General features: G+C 34.3%; 3 protein-coding genes across 5 annotated transcripts; 2 read left to right on the forward strand and 1 right to left on the reverse strand.

Moving 5' to 3' along the window:
• The first annotated feature begins 578 nt into the window (after window positions 1-578).
• Window positions 579-4,454, forward strand: LOC131628677 (calcium/calmodulin-regulated receptor-like kinase 2). 2 transcript variants are annotated; one of them, XM_058899504.1, is made up of 8 exons: window positions 579-811; window positions 1,453-1,850; window positions 2,029-2,182; window positions 2,638-2,764; window positions 2,948-3,030; window positions 3,110-3,181; window positions 3,334-3,537; window positions 4,026-4,454. In XM_058899504.1, exons 2-8 carry the CDS (start codon window positions 1,525-1,527, stop codon window positions 4,335-4,337), a joined length of 1,278 nt encoding a protein of 425 aa, XP_058755487.1. In that variant the 5' UTR covers window positions 579-811; window positions 1,453-1,524; the 3' UTR covers window positions 4,338-4,454. The 2 variants fall into 2 exon arrangements, with proteins under 2 accessions (XP_058755487.1, XP_058755486.1); XM_058899503.1 differs by having other exon boundaries at window positions 580-811; window positions 1,471-1,850.
• A 681-nt stretch (window positions 4,455-5,135) lies between these two features.
• Window positions 5,136-8,882, reverse strand: LOC131628676 (pentatricopeptide repeat-containing protein At3g58590). 2 transcript variants are annotated; one of them, XM_058899501.1, is made up of 3 exons: window positions 6,440-8,882; window positions 6,130-6,306; window positions 5,136-5,799 (listed from the first exon to the last, which is right to left on the reverse strand). In XM_058899501.1, the coding sequence occupies exon 1, from the start codon at window positions 8,670-8,672 to the stop codon at window positions 6,492-6,494; it is 2,181 nt and encodes a 726-aa protein (XP_058755484.1). In that variant the 5' UTR covers window positions 8,673-8,882; the 3' UTR covers window positions 5,136-5,799; window positions 6,130-6,306; window positions 6,440-6,491. The 2 variants fall into 2 exon arrangements, with proteins under 2 accessions (XP_058755484.1, XP_058755483.1); XM_058899500.1 differs by having other exon boundaries at window positions 5,136-5,814.
• A 449-nt stretch (window positions 8,883-9,331) lies between these two features.
• LOC131628715 (uncharacterized) lies at window positions 9,332-10,395 on the forward strand. Its single transcript, XM_058899546.1, has 3 exons — window positions 9,332-9,342; window positions 9,407-9,728; window positions 10,135-10,395. Exons 1-3 carry the CDS (start codon window positions 9,332-9,334, stop codon window positions 10,393-10,395), a joined length of 594 nt encoding a protein of 197 aa, XP_058755529.1.
• The last annotated feature ends 4,524 nt before the right edge of the window (window positions 10,396-14,919 follow it).

The raw sequence follows: 14,919 nt of genomic DNA on the forward strand, positions 1-14,919 counted from the left end.
GGGACTTCGATCCTCTCCTTCAATTTATTCTCTTCAACTATCTCCTTCACACTTATCTCTCTACCTCTCTCTAATATTTTCTCTCTCTTCTTCTTTTTATCATTTTTTTTAATACCATTAATTTAATTACACTTGCTTTTGGTGAAGCAGAGAAAATAAGGGAAGGAGATGATCCATGGTGTAAAAAGGTGACATTGTCCTATGATATTTTTTTATAAATAAAAAAATAAAAATTATATGGTTGTGCCACCTCATTTCTATAGTTTCTTTTTTTTTTTATAATTTCCCTCCTATAACATAGAGAAATATTATTAACTCTATTTTTTATAAATAATTAATAATTAAATTTCCACTAAATAAGTGATTGCAACTCTATCATAGATTACAAAATAAATATTTGTACTTCTATTATTTTAGGTGGGTAAGTTTATTCAATATATTAATAAACTATTTGATAATAAAAAAGTTGATATAAATTTACAAGTTACTAACATTTTTGTCCTTTTTGGGCAAGTTTTTAAAACCTTAAACCCCACACTCACTTCAATTGATCAACACACCAACAACTCCACATAGTATATATATATTTCTTTTTCTATTCACTCCCATTTAGCCTCCAACTCAGACCCTTTCCACTTTTTTTTTTTCAAGTAACTCTTAAATCAACAAAACATTCTTTCATCAACCTTGTCATTGCTCATTCAATTTCCGCGTACCCTAAAAAAAGACAACCCAAAACAGTGTCAAATTCAGAATCAGGATTCGTAAAAATATGATTTTTATAGCATCGGTTTGTTCTTCTGCTGATTCGGTATGTGGGTTTTTTTCTTATTGTTCTTCTTTTGTATAGCTTTTTGGATTTCGCTTTGTGGGTTGTTTACTTTTGATGATCATGGGTTTTGTTTTGTAGATGAATTGTTTGTGCTTTTGCTTCTGTGGGTTTTTTCCAGTGTTTTGAAATGTTCATCCTTTTGATATGTTAATTGATTACTAGTTAAATAATATTAACTTTGATGAATAATTGATGGATTTTGCTTGGTGGGTTGTTGAGTTTTATGGATTATGGGGTTTGGTTTTGAGTAGAGTCTTGTTGCTGAGTTGTGTGTGTGTTTGGTTCTGTGGTGAAAAGAATTGATTTTGAATGAATTGATTATGTAAAATTGATTTTAGTGTTTGGATAAAATTTATGTAGAAGTGAGTTGAATACTAAATTTCAATGTAAAAGTCATGATTAAACTCAAAAACTACAAATTTTAGCTTCAATTCTATTTTAGAAGAACCAAACACCTTAAAAGCATTGCAAAATTAATTAAACTGAACAATTTGTTCGGAAATTCGATACATCTCCAAGGGAATTTGATATATCAATTAGTGTCTTAAATTTTGATTTTATATCATGTATATCTTAATGAAGTTTTGAGTTGACATTAAATTGTGCTAACTTTGTGGCAGTGTGTCTTTGTTCTGTAGTATTAGTCCTCTGCAAGATGATTTCATTGTTTGATTATCAAAAGAAATTGAAGAATGGTTCGTCAATCTAATTTGGTTATCATTGGTGTCTCTGTTGGTTTGGCCCTTGGAATTCTGATTTCTTGCCTCATATTTTTCGGCATAAGGTGGTGCAAGAAGCGTTCTCATATTACACGATCTGCAAACGAGCCTAGTTTAACAACTCTCCCGATACGAACAAATGGAGTTGAAGCAAGTACCGACTTTAGTGCATCAATCACTAGTTCCGTAACCACATCAAGGTCTGAAAATCTACCGAGAAATTCCAATTTCTCTTGGTGGAATCATCAAAACAAAGACCGCTTTGCTTCAGCATCAGGCATTCTAAAGTATTCATACAAGTATGTACATTTTGCTCTTGACCATGATGTTAAATCTTTCTATCTTATTTTCAAATTGTTCTGGTAATGGTTAACTACAATTAAATGACAAGCTTTCAATTTCAATTATCAATGTCGATATCAAAATGTCTTGATTATTTGATCTGTGATGGTATACCTGACACTTTACATGGAACAGAGAACTTCAAAAGGCCACACAAAATTTCACAACTACCTTGGGGGAAGGATCATTTGGCACGGTTTATAAAGCAACAATGCCTACAGGAGAAGTGATAGCTGTGAAGGTGCTAGCACACAATTCCAAACAAGGGGAAAGAGAATTCCAAACAGAGGTACTAGCAAATAGCTATTATAGTACTTGGTTAATCGGACATAGTATTTTTCTTTGATTTTGTAATGTTAAGATTTATTTATTTAGTTCTGTAAAATGATTCTTTGCTTTATTTTGATTGAGAGACTCATACACATTAAGGTTTTAGGGACAAGAAATCCAACGGCGACAATCATATAAGTGTTGTCAAATAGTAGTTAGAGCATAGAAGAATTTGAGCAAACCACTATTGTTTTGCGATATGCTATTCAATACAAAGTGTTTTCAAATAGTAGCTATAGTGGCACTATAGCATTGAAGAATTTAAGTAAACTGCTATTTACTGCCATTAGCAACTGACAACACTAATTCCTGATTAGTGACATTAATTATAATTTGAGAAACTCAAAGAATGACCAATCTATTAAGGACAGCTCATTTTCTGAACTTATGATTTTTAACCAAACGTTGTTCCAGGTGTCTCTGCTAGGAAGACTACATCACCGGAATCTTGTGAATCTGCTTGGGTACTGTGTAGATAAAGGACAGCACATACTGGTTTATCAGTTCATGAGCAATGGAAGTTTAGCAAGTATTTTGTATGGTAAGAGGAAGATCATTCTTTTCCATTCTGAGTTGGTGTTTCTTTGAATGTTTTAAAAATCGAATTGGAAATCTTACCTGTTTTTAGTAGTCACATAATTATTAAACTTTTTATTTCTGATTTTTCATTTTTAATCTTACAAATGAATGATCTCAACTGAATATAATCCATGAATATTTCTAGGTGAAGAAAAGAAGTTAAGTTGGGATGAAAGGCTGCAAATTGCTCTTGATATTTCACATGGAATAGAGTATCTTCATGAAGGAGTATGTATGTTCCTTGATACATTTTCCGTTGTGCTATGTGAAAACGTGTTCTGATTAAACGTGAATTTGCATGGAACAGGCAGTCCCACCGGTCATACATCGTGATTTGAAGTCTCCCAATATATTGCTAGATGACACGATGAGAGCAAAGGTAATGCTGCTTGTACAAGTTCTTTTTGATGATATCATTGTCGAATAACTTTCCTAAAAATGTTGAGAAATGACAAATGATTGACTTTAATGGTATTAATTATCTTTTTCTTTTATCTTATATATCAATTAACTTCAAAAATTTCTAAGTAGGTTGCTGATTTTGGTCTCTCTAAGGAAGAGATCTTCGATGGCCGAAATTCCGGTCTTAAAGGTACATATGGTTACATGGACCCGGCGTACATTTCCTCAAACAAGTTAACAACCAAGAGTGACATATACAGTTTTGGCATCATACTTTTTGAGCTCATCACAGCCATCCATCCTCATCAAAATTTGTTGGAATATGTTAACCTTGTAAGTTACTATTTGTTCCTGCAAAGTGCATCTTCATCTTGAATTAGATAAATAAAATTTTCGACAACCAAATTTAGACAACTTTCACGGCAACTTATCAAGTAGTTAATGCAGTTTAAATAGGAGGTTAATTACGTTTAATAGATGGTTAATAGAATCAGGTAAATTTATAAATCTCATTTACCAACAATATACTTTAGTTAACCACAAATTTGGACGTGGTTAACCATAGTTTTTAGGTGTTCAGCTACCTGAAGATTTGAACTCCTGAAAATTGTGGGTAATGATGTTCAAATTTGTGATTAACGAGTTTTGACACCTGATATATCCATTAACCATCTACTGAACGTAATTAGCCATATTTTTTAATTGCGTTAACCACTTAAAAAAATCTCGTGAAAATTGTCTAAGTTTCTTCTTGGTATGAATCTTCTTGTTGGATTGAAGATTTTTTTCTCTGATTTTGCTTATTTGTCTTTTACTTCAAGGCTGCAATGGAACATGATGGTATAGATGAGATACTTGACAAGCAACTTGTTGGAAAATGCAATGTTTTAGAAGTGAGGCAACTTGCTAAAACTGCACACAAATGCTTACACAAGTCACCAAAGAAAAGACCCTCCATAAGTGAAGTTTCACAAAGCATATCAAGAATAAAGCAAAGAAGATTGCGTCATGTAATGGAAGATAACTTGTCATTTGCAAATAGTAATAACTTTTCAAGAACATCAAGTCGATTAGATGATCGACAAGTTGAATTAAGTAGGATAGTTACCATGACGATCAAAGAAACTGTATAAACTAAATTACTCCAATATGAGGTGAAGTTGAAAAATCAAATCTTTGTTGTGTAGTCCACAAGGGACCATGGAAAGTTAACATCTAATCTAATGAAACTACTACTGCAAAACTTAAAATTGATGTCTCAACTTAATGTCATTATACTCACCTTAAATATCACAAGTATCAACAAAGGAAGGCATTTGATTTATATTCTTTATTTTCATGGATAATGAGATGATTAGGCTAATGTTATCTCATGATTTCAAGAATCAAATTAGCTGATTACGCAAATAATTACTTATTTCAGCATATTTTGAAAGGGTCCATGTTAGAGAATCTGTAAATAGTAAATTATGTTTAAAATAAAATGCAACTATTTATTAATGTGTCATTTTTTTAACTATATACTTAAAAAATTCTTCTATAGTTTGTGTAGTAATCAATTACTATAGTAAAGTGAATAAAATCTAAGATTCTTCGACACTTCTTAAATGGTGAGTATGTCAACCCCCTGCATTGAAGATGTCACCTTATAGCACAACAAGCTAATAAAACAATAACATAAAATCAAAATTAGAGTTGGTTGGAGATAGACGGCTTAACATGCACTTGTCATTAGCATCAACAAAATAGTTTCTTTCTTGTTTAGTAAAATATACATTAAAATATTTATTCACTCTTGTACTAATAAATTTTAATCTATATCCTAATAAAAACTAATATATGCATGTGATAAGTTCAACCTGCTACAATAAAACTAAAACAAAAACAAAAAGCTCTCTTAATCAACTACACTCCAATGAATATTGTCAAAAGAAAATACACTTCAATGAAATTCTTTATACTGTTTGACATAAAAGTTATCAGTGAAAGGGAAAGGCAAGATGAAGTCTAAAATGAAACATCTTTCTGGCATTGCTTTCCCTTTGTTCAAACACTTCTGTTTGCCACAAATGCACATACTGAACAAAAATATCAGCTTTTGGACTTGTTTGTAGACATTCTTTAATTATAAATTAAATTAACTTGCTCAATTATTCAGTTTCTTCAAGCTCGGGTTTTTCTTTGTACTGCTTTGGTAGACCTCGTGTTCTAAGAGTATTCATTGAGCAGGAAGTTTGGCTTTAACTCTGCAAAATGACAAAGATGTTCCATTCAGTGAAACAAAGTGTTCAGAAATTTGTCAGATTCCATGTTTTTTTTCCCTTGGCCTGGATCTGTATGTTGCAACAGGCAGTTCTTCATTGAATATGCATTACAATGAGCTCTAACTTCTAAGCATATGGAGCAATAAGCTAAGCCCGTGTTTGTTTTTGCAGCGATATACTGTTGAACGTGTGGTAGGGTTAAAATTGCTATATGCAGGTTTTGCTTGAACTCACAGTTGTATCACCGTGAAAACAAACACATTGCAACACTTCTAAGCTTCTCGTAAAGCACCAGCAGGCTTGTTAGCATCTCAGCAGATGCTCCATTTCTCTATAAACAAATAAGCTGGAATTATATTAGATTGATGCTCCTCACTAGGTGAACAAACACTAATATAAGATTAAAGTGATAAATTTATTGTAACCTTCAAATAACAAATTGATAACAGTACTTTTAGGTGTAAAACTTTTTGGAAATATGAAATAAGAACATTGCACATCAAATAACACATTAACATGTGACTGTTTGTCCTCATAATAACTTATAATCATACCTAAGACTATTGATGTCTAATTATAAGATCATGAATGTGCAGACATAAAACAAAAACTATTACTTCCCAAACATTTGAGAATGACAATTGTTGAACATATTACTTACAGTGGGGGTGTGCACGTTTATTTATGAGCAACAGACAACTTCAAGAGTAGTATTCTGATTAACCGCTACTCAGAAAGTATGCAGAGATCGCAGATCATTTGAGTTTACTATTGTCAATTATCCACTGTGATTCCATCTGATTTCAACATAATCTTATTTTGTGTAGACTCTTGCTCACTGGTGGAAAAGCAAAGTCAGAAAATCATGTGTTGTAGTAATAAAAACAAGATTTTGATAACCATGATGTTGACAATACTATCAAGATTGTGTTCAACATATGAATGTTTTGACTTCACTAAATTTTACTTACCTTAATGGTTCATGTTCTATTTCCAAAAGATTAATAAGTTTGACTGTATAAGTCAAACTGCAATTTCCTGCCTTTTGTAGCCTTCAAGGAAGCTGCGCCATATATTGGCATTTGGAGGAAAAGGCATGTTCGCCATGACTTCTTCAGCTTCCTTTATTTGTCCATTTTTAGCAAGGAGATCTACTATGCAATGGTAATGATCGTGTTCTGGTTGAATCCCATAAATGGTTCCCATCTGCTTAAAAAGTTTCATCCCTTCACTGACTAATCCATCGTATCTGCAAGAAGAAAGCACTGCTCTGAGAGCTAATGCATCAGGCTTAAATCCCATCAACACCATGTTGTGGAATATCTTTACTGCCCCACGAGCATAACCGTTTAACCCGAGAGCAGAAATTAAAGCTGTCCATGTAATAATATTTCTGTCGGTAATTTCGTCAAAAACTTTCACTGAATTTGCAATGTTTCCACACTTTCCATACATATCAATTAGTACATTGCCCAAAAAAGTGTCGCAACTTTTAGTCTTCACAATAAGACCATGAAGAGAACTTCCCAATTCAAAACTGCAAAGCTTGGTGCACACACATAATACAGTCATAAAGGTGTATTTGTCTGGACGGATGTGTGTGGAAAGCATACGCTTGAAAAGTTCAAAAACCTCATTATAATTATTGCTCCTAGCACAGGCTGAAATGACAATATTCCAAGATACAACATCAGGCCTTTCTAATAAAGAAAGCAACTTCAATGATTCATTGTAATGACCAGTTCGGTTATAGATTCCAGCAATGATGTTAGATGGAATGACAGGAAGTGGATCATTAAACTCTTGGACAAACGAAAGCGCTTCATTTATAAGACCATTTTTACTATAAGCCATAACAAGAGAGCTTAATACATACTCATGATTTTCATATCCCATTCTTAAAACCAAACTGTGGAGCTGACATAGGTCTAATACAGATGACGACTTAAGAACAGCAGAAAAGGAAAACTCGTTAGGGACACAACCCAATCGAAACATTTCTCGTAATAACAAAGTTGATGTGGAAGAGCAAATATTTGAGTAACCCAATATTAAAGCATTCCAAGAAACCACATTCTTTTCTTCTATCTGATCAAAACAGTATTGCGCAGACACCAATTTCTCGAATTTGGCATAGAAGTCTACCAATACAGTACCAACAATAACATCAGATTCAAAACCACTCCTGATAACTTTAGCATGAACACATTCTCCACACACCAAGTTTCTCAAACCACTACACGACTCAATAACAGCTACAAATGTGGCCTGACTCGGAACCAATCCCCTCCTCAACATATTCAAAAACATCTCCAACGCCATTTGAGACTTCCCACTTTTCACCATTGAATCAATAATCATATTCCAAGACACAACATTCTGAACAGGAACCTGCTCAAACAATCTCTCTGCCAAACACAAAGCTCTACACCTAACATAAACACCAATAAGCGAATTAACCGCAGAAACATAACTGTCAAACCCACATTTAGTCATCAAACAATGAATCTGTTCACCATAACTCAAATCTTTTTCAGAATCAACGAGTCCAGACAAAAGGGCCACAAGAGAACCTTCCGACAACGACACCCCCAACCCCAATAATTCTCTAAACAAAACCTTAGCATCCTCAACAAAACCATTACAAGCCAACAAAGACAGCATAGTATTCCAAGTCACTATACTTTTATAATGCATATCATCAAACACCAAAAAAGCTTCATTCAAACACCCATTTCTCCCGAAAAACCCCAACAAAGTACTACCCACAAAAGCATCAGCATCAAAGACTCCATTTTTAATACTCAAAGCAAACAACTGAAAACCTTGAACCAACTTCAACGTTTCACAACAAAGCAAACCCGTTAACGTATACTGATTAGGAGCAAATCCACATGCCCTCAAGTGGTTCAACAAGCTCCAAGCTTCAACTACATTTCCACATCGAGTATAAGAACTGATAATCGTATTGTAAGAGACTAGTGTTCTTTGAGGCATTTCGTCGAACACCTTGCGTGCTGGAATGAAGTTGCTGTGGGATATGTAGGAGGAAATGATGTTGTTGTTGATGAAGATGGACTGGTTTGGAATGGGGGGTGTTGTGATGGAGAGTGCGTGGAGACGTTTTGTTGCGTCGAGGGATCGGAATGTGGAGCTTGATTCGAGGAAATTGAGGATGCGGGAAACGTGGCCATTGCAACTCATGTAGATTCTTGCTGTGAGGGAAAACACTCTTTAGGAAGTACTACTGTTCAAAAACATGAATCAAAATTTGTTGTTTAAGGAATCACTCAAAAGAATGAATTGCAATTTCAACAAGTCAATAAAAACCATTGGGACAAGGATTCTTTAAGTTTTCAATAGAAAAGTTAAAGTAACTTTACACAAATTTTAAGTGAAATAAAAGAAATAGTGGCGCTGATTTTGGAGGGAAAAAGTAGATTAGGAAAGAGATAGAAAGAAAGTTAGAGAACTGTAGAAAAATTAAAGTTAGAGGATTCAAACCCAACATTTTCATGTAAAATTTTGAGACACGACAATTTGTTTATGTAAAATTTTGTAGAAATTGATTTTTAGGTTATGAAATCTAAAGATTTTTAGTGTTTCATAGCTTAGAACTAATGAGGAGCGATTTAGTTACGTAGTTTTTACTATAAATGGATTATTTTTTATGTTTTATGGGTCTGCATTCCGCCATTGATGGTGCTTGGAGTTGCAGGAATTTCCGGAGACGTATATTCAGAATGTTTCAATGTTTACCCAAAATCAGATATGCATCTTCGGAAGCAGTGTGTGCAATATTTTTTGCCTTTTTTTGTAATGAACTCATTGTGTAACGCTTGTCTTGTCTATTTACAGAAATTATGGCTGAAAGGTCAACCCGATTAAGACACGACAGGCTTGCACAAAATCCGTTCACATGCTCTATCTACCTCTAGACAGGTTGATGCCCATGCGTCAGGTTACAAGACTCATGTATCTTCGCCTTCTTCTTTGTCCTCCCGTAGCAGGCGAGGGTCCCCTGCCCATGCCTCTCCGCCTCCATCTTCACGTAGACGTGTGAGTTCACCTATTCAGACACCTGAGGCAAGAGAGACATCCCAGGCCCAAGCGACACTGGGGGAACTTGAGGCATCTCAATCCCATGCGGCACTTGAGGCATCTCAGTCTCAGGCGACTGAGGCAGCACCTACAGCACCTCATGGTTTCAAAGGAGGCCTATTAGACTTATCACTACTGTCTCTTTACCCTGACCATGTTGTCAGACATATCTGAGACAGAGAGGTAAAATTTACTCCCTCCGTCCCATAATAAATGTCATAGTTGACACTTTCACACAGATTAAGAAAATGTAATAAATGAAAGAGAGAGAATGACAAATTTACCAAATTATCCTTATTTGTTATTGGTGTTTTCTTATCATCATTAATGTAATGTGAGATAAATAGTAAATGAAGAGTATTAATTAGAGGGTACAATTGGAAAATAAAAACTAAAATTGTATTTGGGAACTAAAAGTGACAGTTACTTTCGGACAAATAATTTTTACAAATATGACATTTATTTTGGGCCAGAGGGAGTTGTATGAAATAGTCATTTAACCCAGTGTTTGTTTTATTATTAACGTTTGTTTGTTTGAATTATTCTTATTAAACCATGTATACAGGAACTTTATCCACTAAAATTCATCAACCATGTGCGGAAGATCACTCGCCTAGAAGATCCCAATGAGCCGTGGTTTCAGAAACTTTTGCAGTTATCAGGGATTCGAGACTTGAGTAAAGCTAGTTACATTACAGCTGACCATGGTAAGCTTAATGCGTTTGTGGAGAGATGGCACATGGAGATGTCATCATTTCATCTAACACATGGTGAGATGTCTATCACACTGGACGATGTCTCATGTGTGCTTTCATCTTCCGATTAAGGGGAAACTTTTAGATCATGGAAGGTGTACACAAAGATGATGCACTAGAGTTGATGGTAGACTATCTAGGAGTTGACCTAGATGATGCCATTAAGGAGATTAAATTCACCCATGGGGTTCATGCTAGGTTTAGCTTTTTGCATAAGGTGTTTACAAATGAGATATCGATATCACAGATAGTTGTTGGTGATAACGAGCAGGTATGACTGCATAGAGGGTATGCTATGAGAGCATACTTGTTGTATTTGGTTGGCACTTACATTTTTATAGACAAGAGTGCCACTTATGTGGATGTCATATACCTATGGTACTTTGAGGACTTTGAGCAGACCCATGAGTACAACTGAGGGGCTGCTTGTTTGTCTACTTGTACTCTAAGTTACTGAAGGTTGTATGTGAAAGACGAGGCACGTGACAGGCAATATCACACTTTTGAAGGTAACATTTCTTGGTCTTCTATTGGTTGTGTGTCATTTTGTTAATTATTGCAACGTCGTTACCAACTAATGATTCGTGTTTTTAGGTTTGGATACTCCAGCACTTACCACGCATCTACAGTTGGTCACTTGAGCCGAATTATACAGAGGATAAGTCGTGTTCTTCTCCATTCGCCCCGCTTAGAGGGAACCAAGTGACAAAGCCGTTAAGAGTGTATATTGACCGCATGGTATTTAAGGATATACACTTTCATTGTTACGTAGATCACTCTGAGACAATTTCCTTTGACGACATAGTCTTATACTCTGGATGGTTGGCTTGCGGGTCATGTTTGACAGCTCCTCATATACCTGAGCGTGTCATGCGTCAGTTATGTTACATGCAGTATATTCCAATGAATCCTTATGTGTTTGCTCCTCCCGTTATGACACATTGAGGTATGGATGTTGAAACTATGGTATTCAGACTCAAGATGTCCTATGATTTGTTGGTATTCATGAATTAAAACAATGCTGGAAAGTAATTGAACACACAGGATTGTTAACCCAGTTCGGTGTACTACAACACCTACTCTAGGGGCTACCAAGCCAAGAAGGAAATCCACTATTAATAGTATCAATTCAAAGCTAAACAACTGTAGGTTTACAACTTCTCACTTAATCCTTACCCAGTGCAACTTCTACCTAAGAACATCCTAGATAAGAGAAACCCCTCTCACTTTCAATCACTGCAGTGATGTCTGACACTAATGACACACGTTAGTGATATTGAAGGCCCTTGGCCATAATTGTTAATTACAAACAATACACGATTTAGACTTACTTAATCAACAAATACTTGATCTTGCTTAAAAGCTTTGATCAAGAACAATAGCTTGAAACACAAGCAACACACACTTAGATACTTGTATCAATGATACCTAAGTGGCACACATACATTCAATACTTAGAAGCTTATGAATGCATAACAGAACTTACAACTCGATAAAACAGTTCACCTCTTATATCAACATGATAATAAAGAGGCTCACAATAATAAGGCAAACCTTAACCTAATCCCGTAAGCTCTACTTTTCAAAAGGTTTGTAGCTTGATATTTATAGCACACATCTGGTCTGGACTTGGGCTTCAAAACATAGTAGGGAGACTGCTAGAGAATTGCAAGATATTCTCCAAGAAAATATATCTTTTATCACTAGTTTTCTAAATATTCTCCAAATCAAATATCTTTAAAACAAATAAAATCTTTTATCCTTAGGTTAAGTGTTATATTGGATTGCATAATATTCTCCAAATATTTTGCATCTGTAACAACTTAACCAGAAGCCCAACTTAACACTTAGTCACGATGTCAGATGATCTTTGCATAGGACATCTTATTCGACATGTATACCAGATGTAGTTGATAGAACATCATGTTCAACATATATTTTCTGCAATGTTGAAACATTATATCTAACATGTTGTCTAATTTGTTTCACTAAAATGCCAACCATACAAACAGAGAATCTACAATCTCTTCCTTTGATAAATTTTGGCTAAAACAAATTTTTTCAGATTTCAACAACAAAACAAACACAACAAAAAGTCTAGCATTATTGCAGCAGTCTTCATATCCAAATATGATATTAAAAACCGGTTAATTATTAGTATGATTTTAATCAAATCCATATTTTGGACATGTTATTAATATGGTTTTAACTAAATCCGTACTTTAAACATCCATATAAAAAAATAAAATTAGTCTTTTTTAAAAAAAAAATTCAAAAAATATCTTAATTTTTTATAAAAATATTTTTAAATTAAAAGACTAATTTTATTTTTTTTATATGGATGTTTAAAGTACGGATTTAGTTAAGATATAAAAAAATAAAATTATTCTTTTAATTTTTTCTAAAAATATTTTTTTAAAAAAGAAAATGTTTTTTAATTTAAATCAAAATTAATTATAAAACTAGTTTTGTTTATAACTATTTAAAAAAAATAAAATCTAGTTAAGATAATTGGTTTTCATAACCGATTACAACATATGAATTATATATGGTTATGAATTGATTATGGGAATTAACATTTTATGAGCATCTTAACATAAATTACAAAGAGTTGATAGATGCAGTTGGAGCTTATTGGAGTTAAACCCAAAATTTTGAATAATTCATTATCGCTACACAATGATAATGAAAGAAACAAGAAAGAAAATTTGAGAAGAAAGGTGAATTAGGGTTTGAAAAAAAATAAGAGGAGGAAGAAGAATATTTTTTGCAGAGTTTCTCTCTGCCCACAAACTGTAGAAAATCTTATTCACTTTGCAACTGCAAAATTCGGTGAATGTAAGTGTATACAAAATAGGGATTACTCCCTCTATTTATAGTTTTATGTTGCTTTCTCCGTAAGCCAAAGCCAAAAACATAAAAGCCCAAAATACCTAATTCTGCTAACACTACAAAATTAGGCCTAAGTCGAAATACTTGTCTAGGCAACTCCTTCGACATTTTAACACACACTAGGCTAGACTATTTTGACAGAACCTTCCTTCAATCGAGCAACCTGCTTCTACACAAAGAATTACAATATCAACACACCATCTAATTCATTGTGTCTAAGATATCTACATTCATCATAGCTCTTAGTCTTCTGAACACTCGACCTGCACACCCTTCGTCATGATATCTGCAATCTGATTCTCAGTTCTGCAGTGTTTCACGTTCATCTTTCCTTTAGCTACCTTCTCTCGAAGATAATGGAACCTAATTTCGATAAGCTTGCTTCTGCCATGTGCTATCGGATTCTTTTCCAGTTTGATAGCTGATATGTTTTCGATCTTCATGATAATTGTTCCATGATCTTCTTCTATAATCTCATCGGCCAAATTTACCATTCATGTTGCTTGACATACACAAAGGAAATCAGCTATGTACTCTATTTCACATGATGAGAGTTCCATTAGTGGTTCCTTTCTCAAACTAGAAGCAACTGGTGCACCACCTAGCATAAACACATAACCAACTGTGCATTTTTTATCCTCAGCATCACTACACCAACTTGAGTTGGTGTAACCTACTAACTAGCATTCGTTTCCTTTATCAGTTGCAGGAAATAAAATGCTATGGTCGAGATTTCCTTTAAGATACCTTAATATCTTCTTCTTCGTTGATAGATGTGATACCTTTGGCTTTTGTATGAATCTACTCACCTTACCTACATTATATTGTATGCTAAGTTAGGCCTTGTGTGACAAATATACCTTAATGACCCAATAAGTCTTTTGTATTGGGTTGGGTCGACATCATCTTCATTTGATTCTTTCGACAGTTCCAGTCTTAGTTCTACAGTTGTCGAAGTCGAGTTACAATCTTCCATCTCAAATCTCTTGAGAATTTCATTTGCATATCTTCTTTGATGCATCATTAACTCTCTATTTCTCTTGTAGAATTCTATTCCAAGGAAATACGAAATGTCGCCCAAATCAAACCTTTCGAACTCCTTGCTAAGATCACCTTTGAAATCTTCAATCTCTTTCTTGCAGCTACCTGTTATCAACAAGTCATCGACATAGAGACATAGACACATAGTATAAGCAATTCCTTGTTGCTTCTTCTTACATATGCTCCATGCTCATTTTTGCACTTCACAAATTCCTTCTCCCTTAGAAATTGTCAATCTTCTCATTCCAAGCTCCTGGAGCTTGCTTAAGTCCATACGAGGCTTTATGAAATCATTCAGGCTTTCAAGTACTAACAAGTTTCAGCCTTTCCTCATAATTATAGCATCTCTAATACCTTCAGCTGCTAGAGTATTGTCATTTGCAAATTTCACCATGTTCTTCATTAAGGGCTTTATGTTGACAAACCAATCTTTCCTTTCAGACATGTGTGATATGCATCCCGAATCCAAGTATCATTGGTTCTTGAATCTCTCTTCATCTCTTGTTGTGACCATTAACATCATCTCTTCTTCTTCGTATTTTGCAAACTTTGCATCACTTTCTTGATTCTTATGCTTTCTGGACAATCACTAGAATAGTGACCATATTTCTGACAATTTAAACATTCAATGAAACTTTTGTCATGCTTTCGACCACCACCTC

The sequence above is a fragment of the Vicia villosa genome, unplaced genomic scaffold (genome assembly GCF_029867415.1).
Source record: "Vicia villosa cultivar HV-30 ecotype Madison, WI unplaced genomic scaffold, Vvil1.0 ctg.000470F_1_1, whole genome shotgun sequence".
Lineage (NCBI taxonomy): Eukaryota > Viridiplantae > Streptophyta > Magnoliopsida > Fabales > Fabaceae > Vicia > Vicia villosa.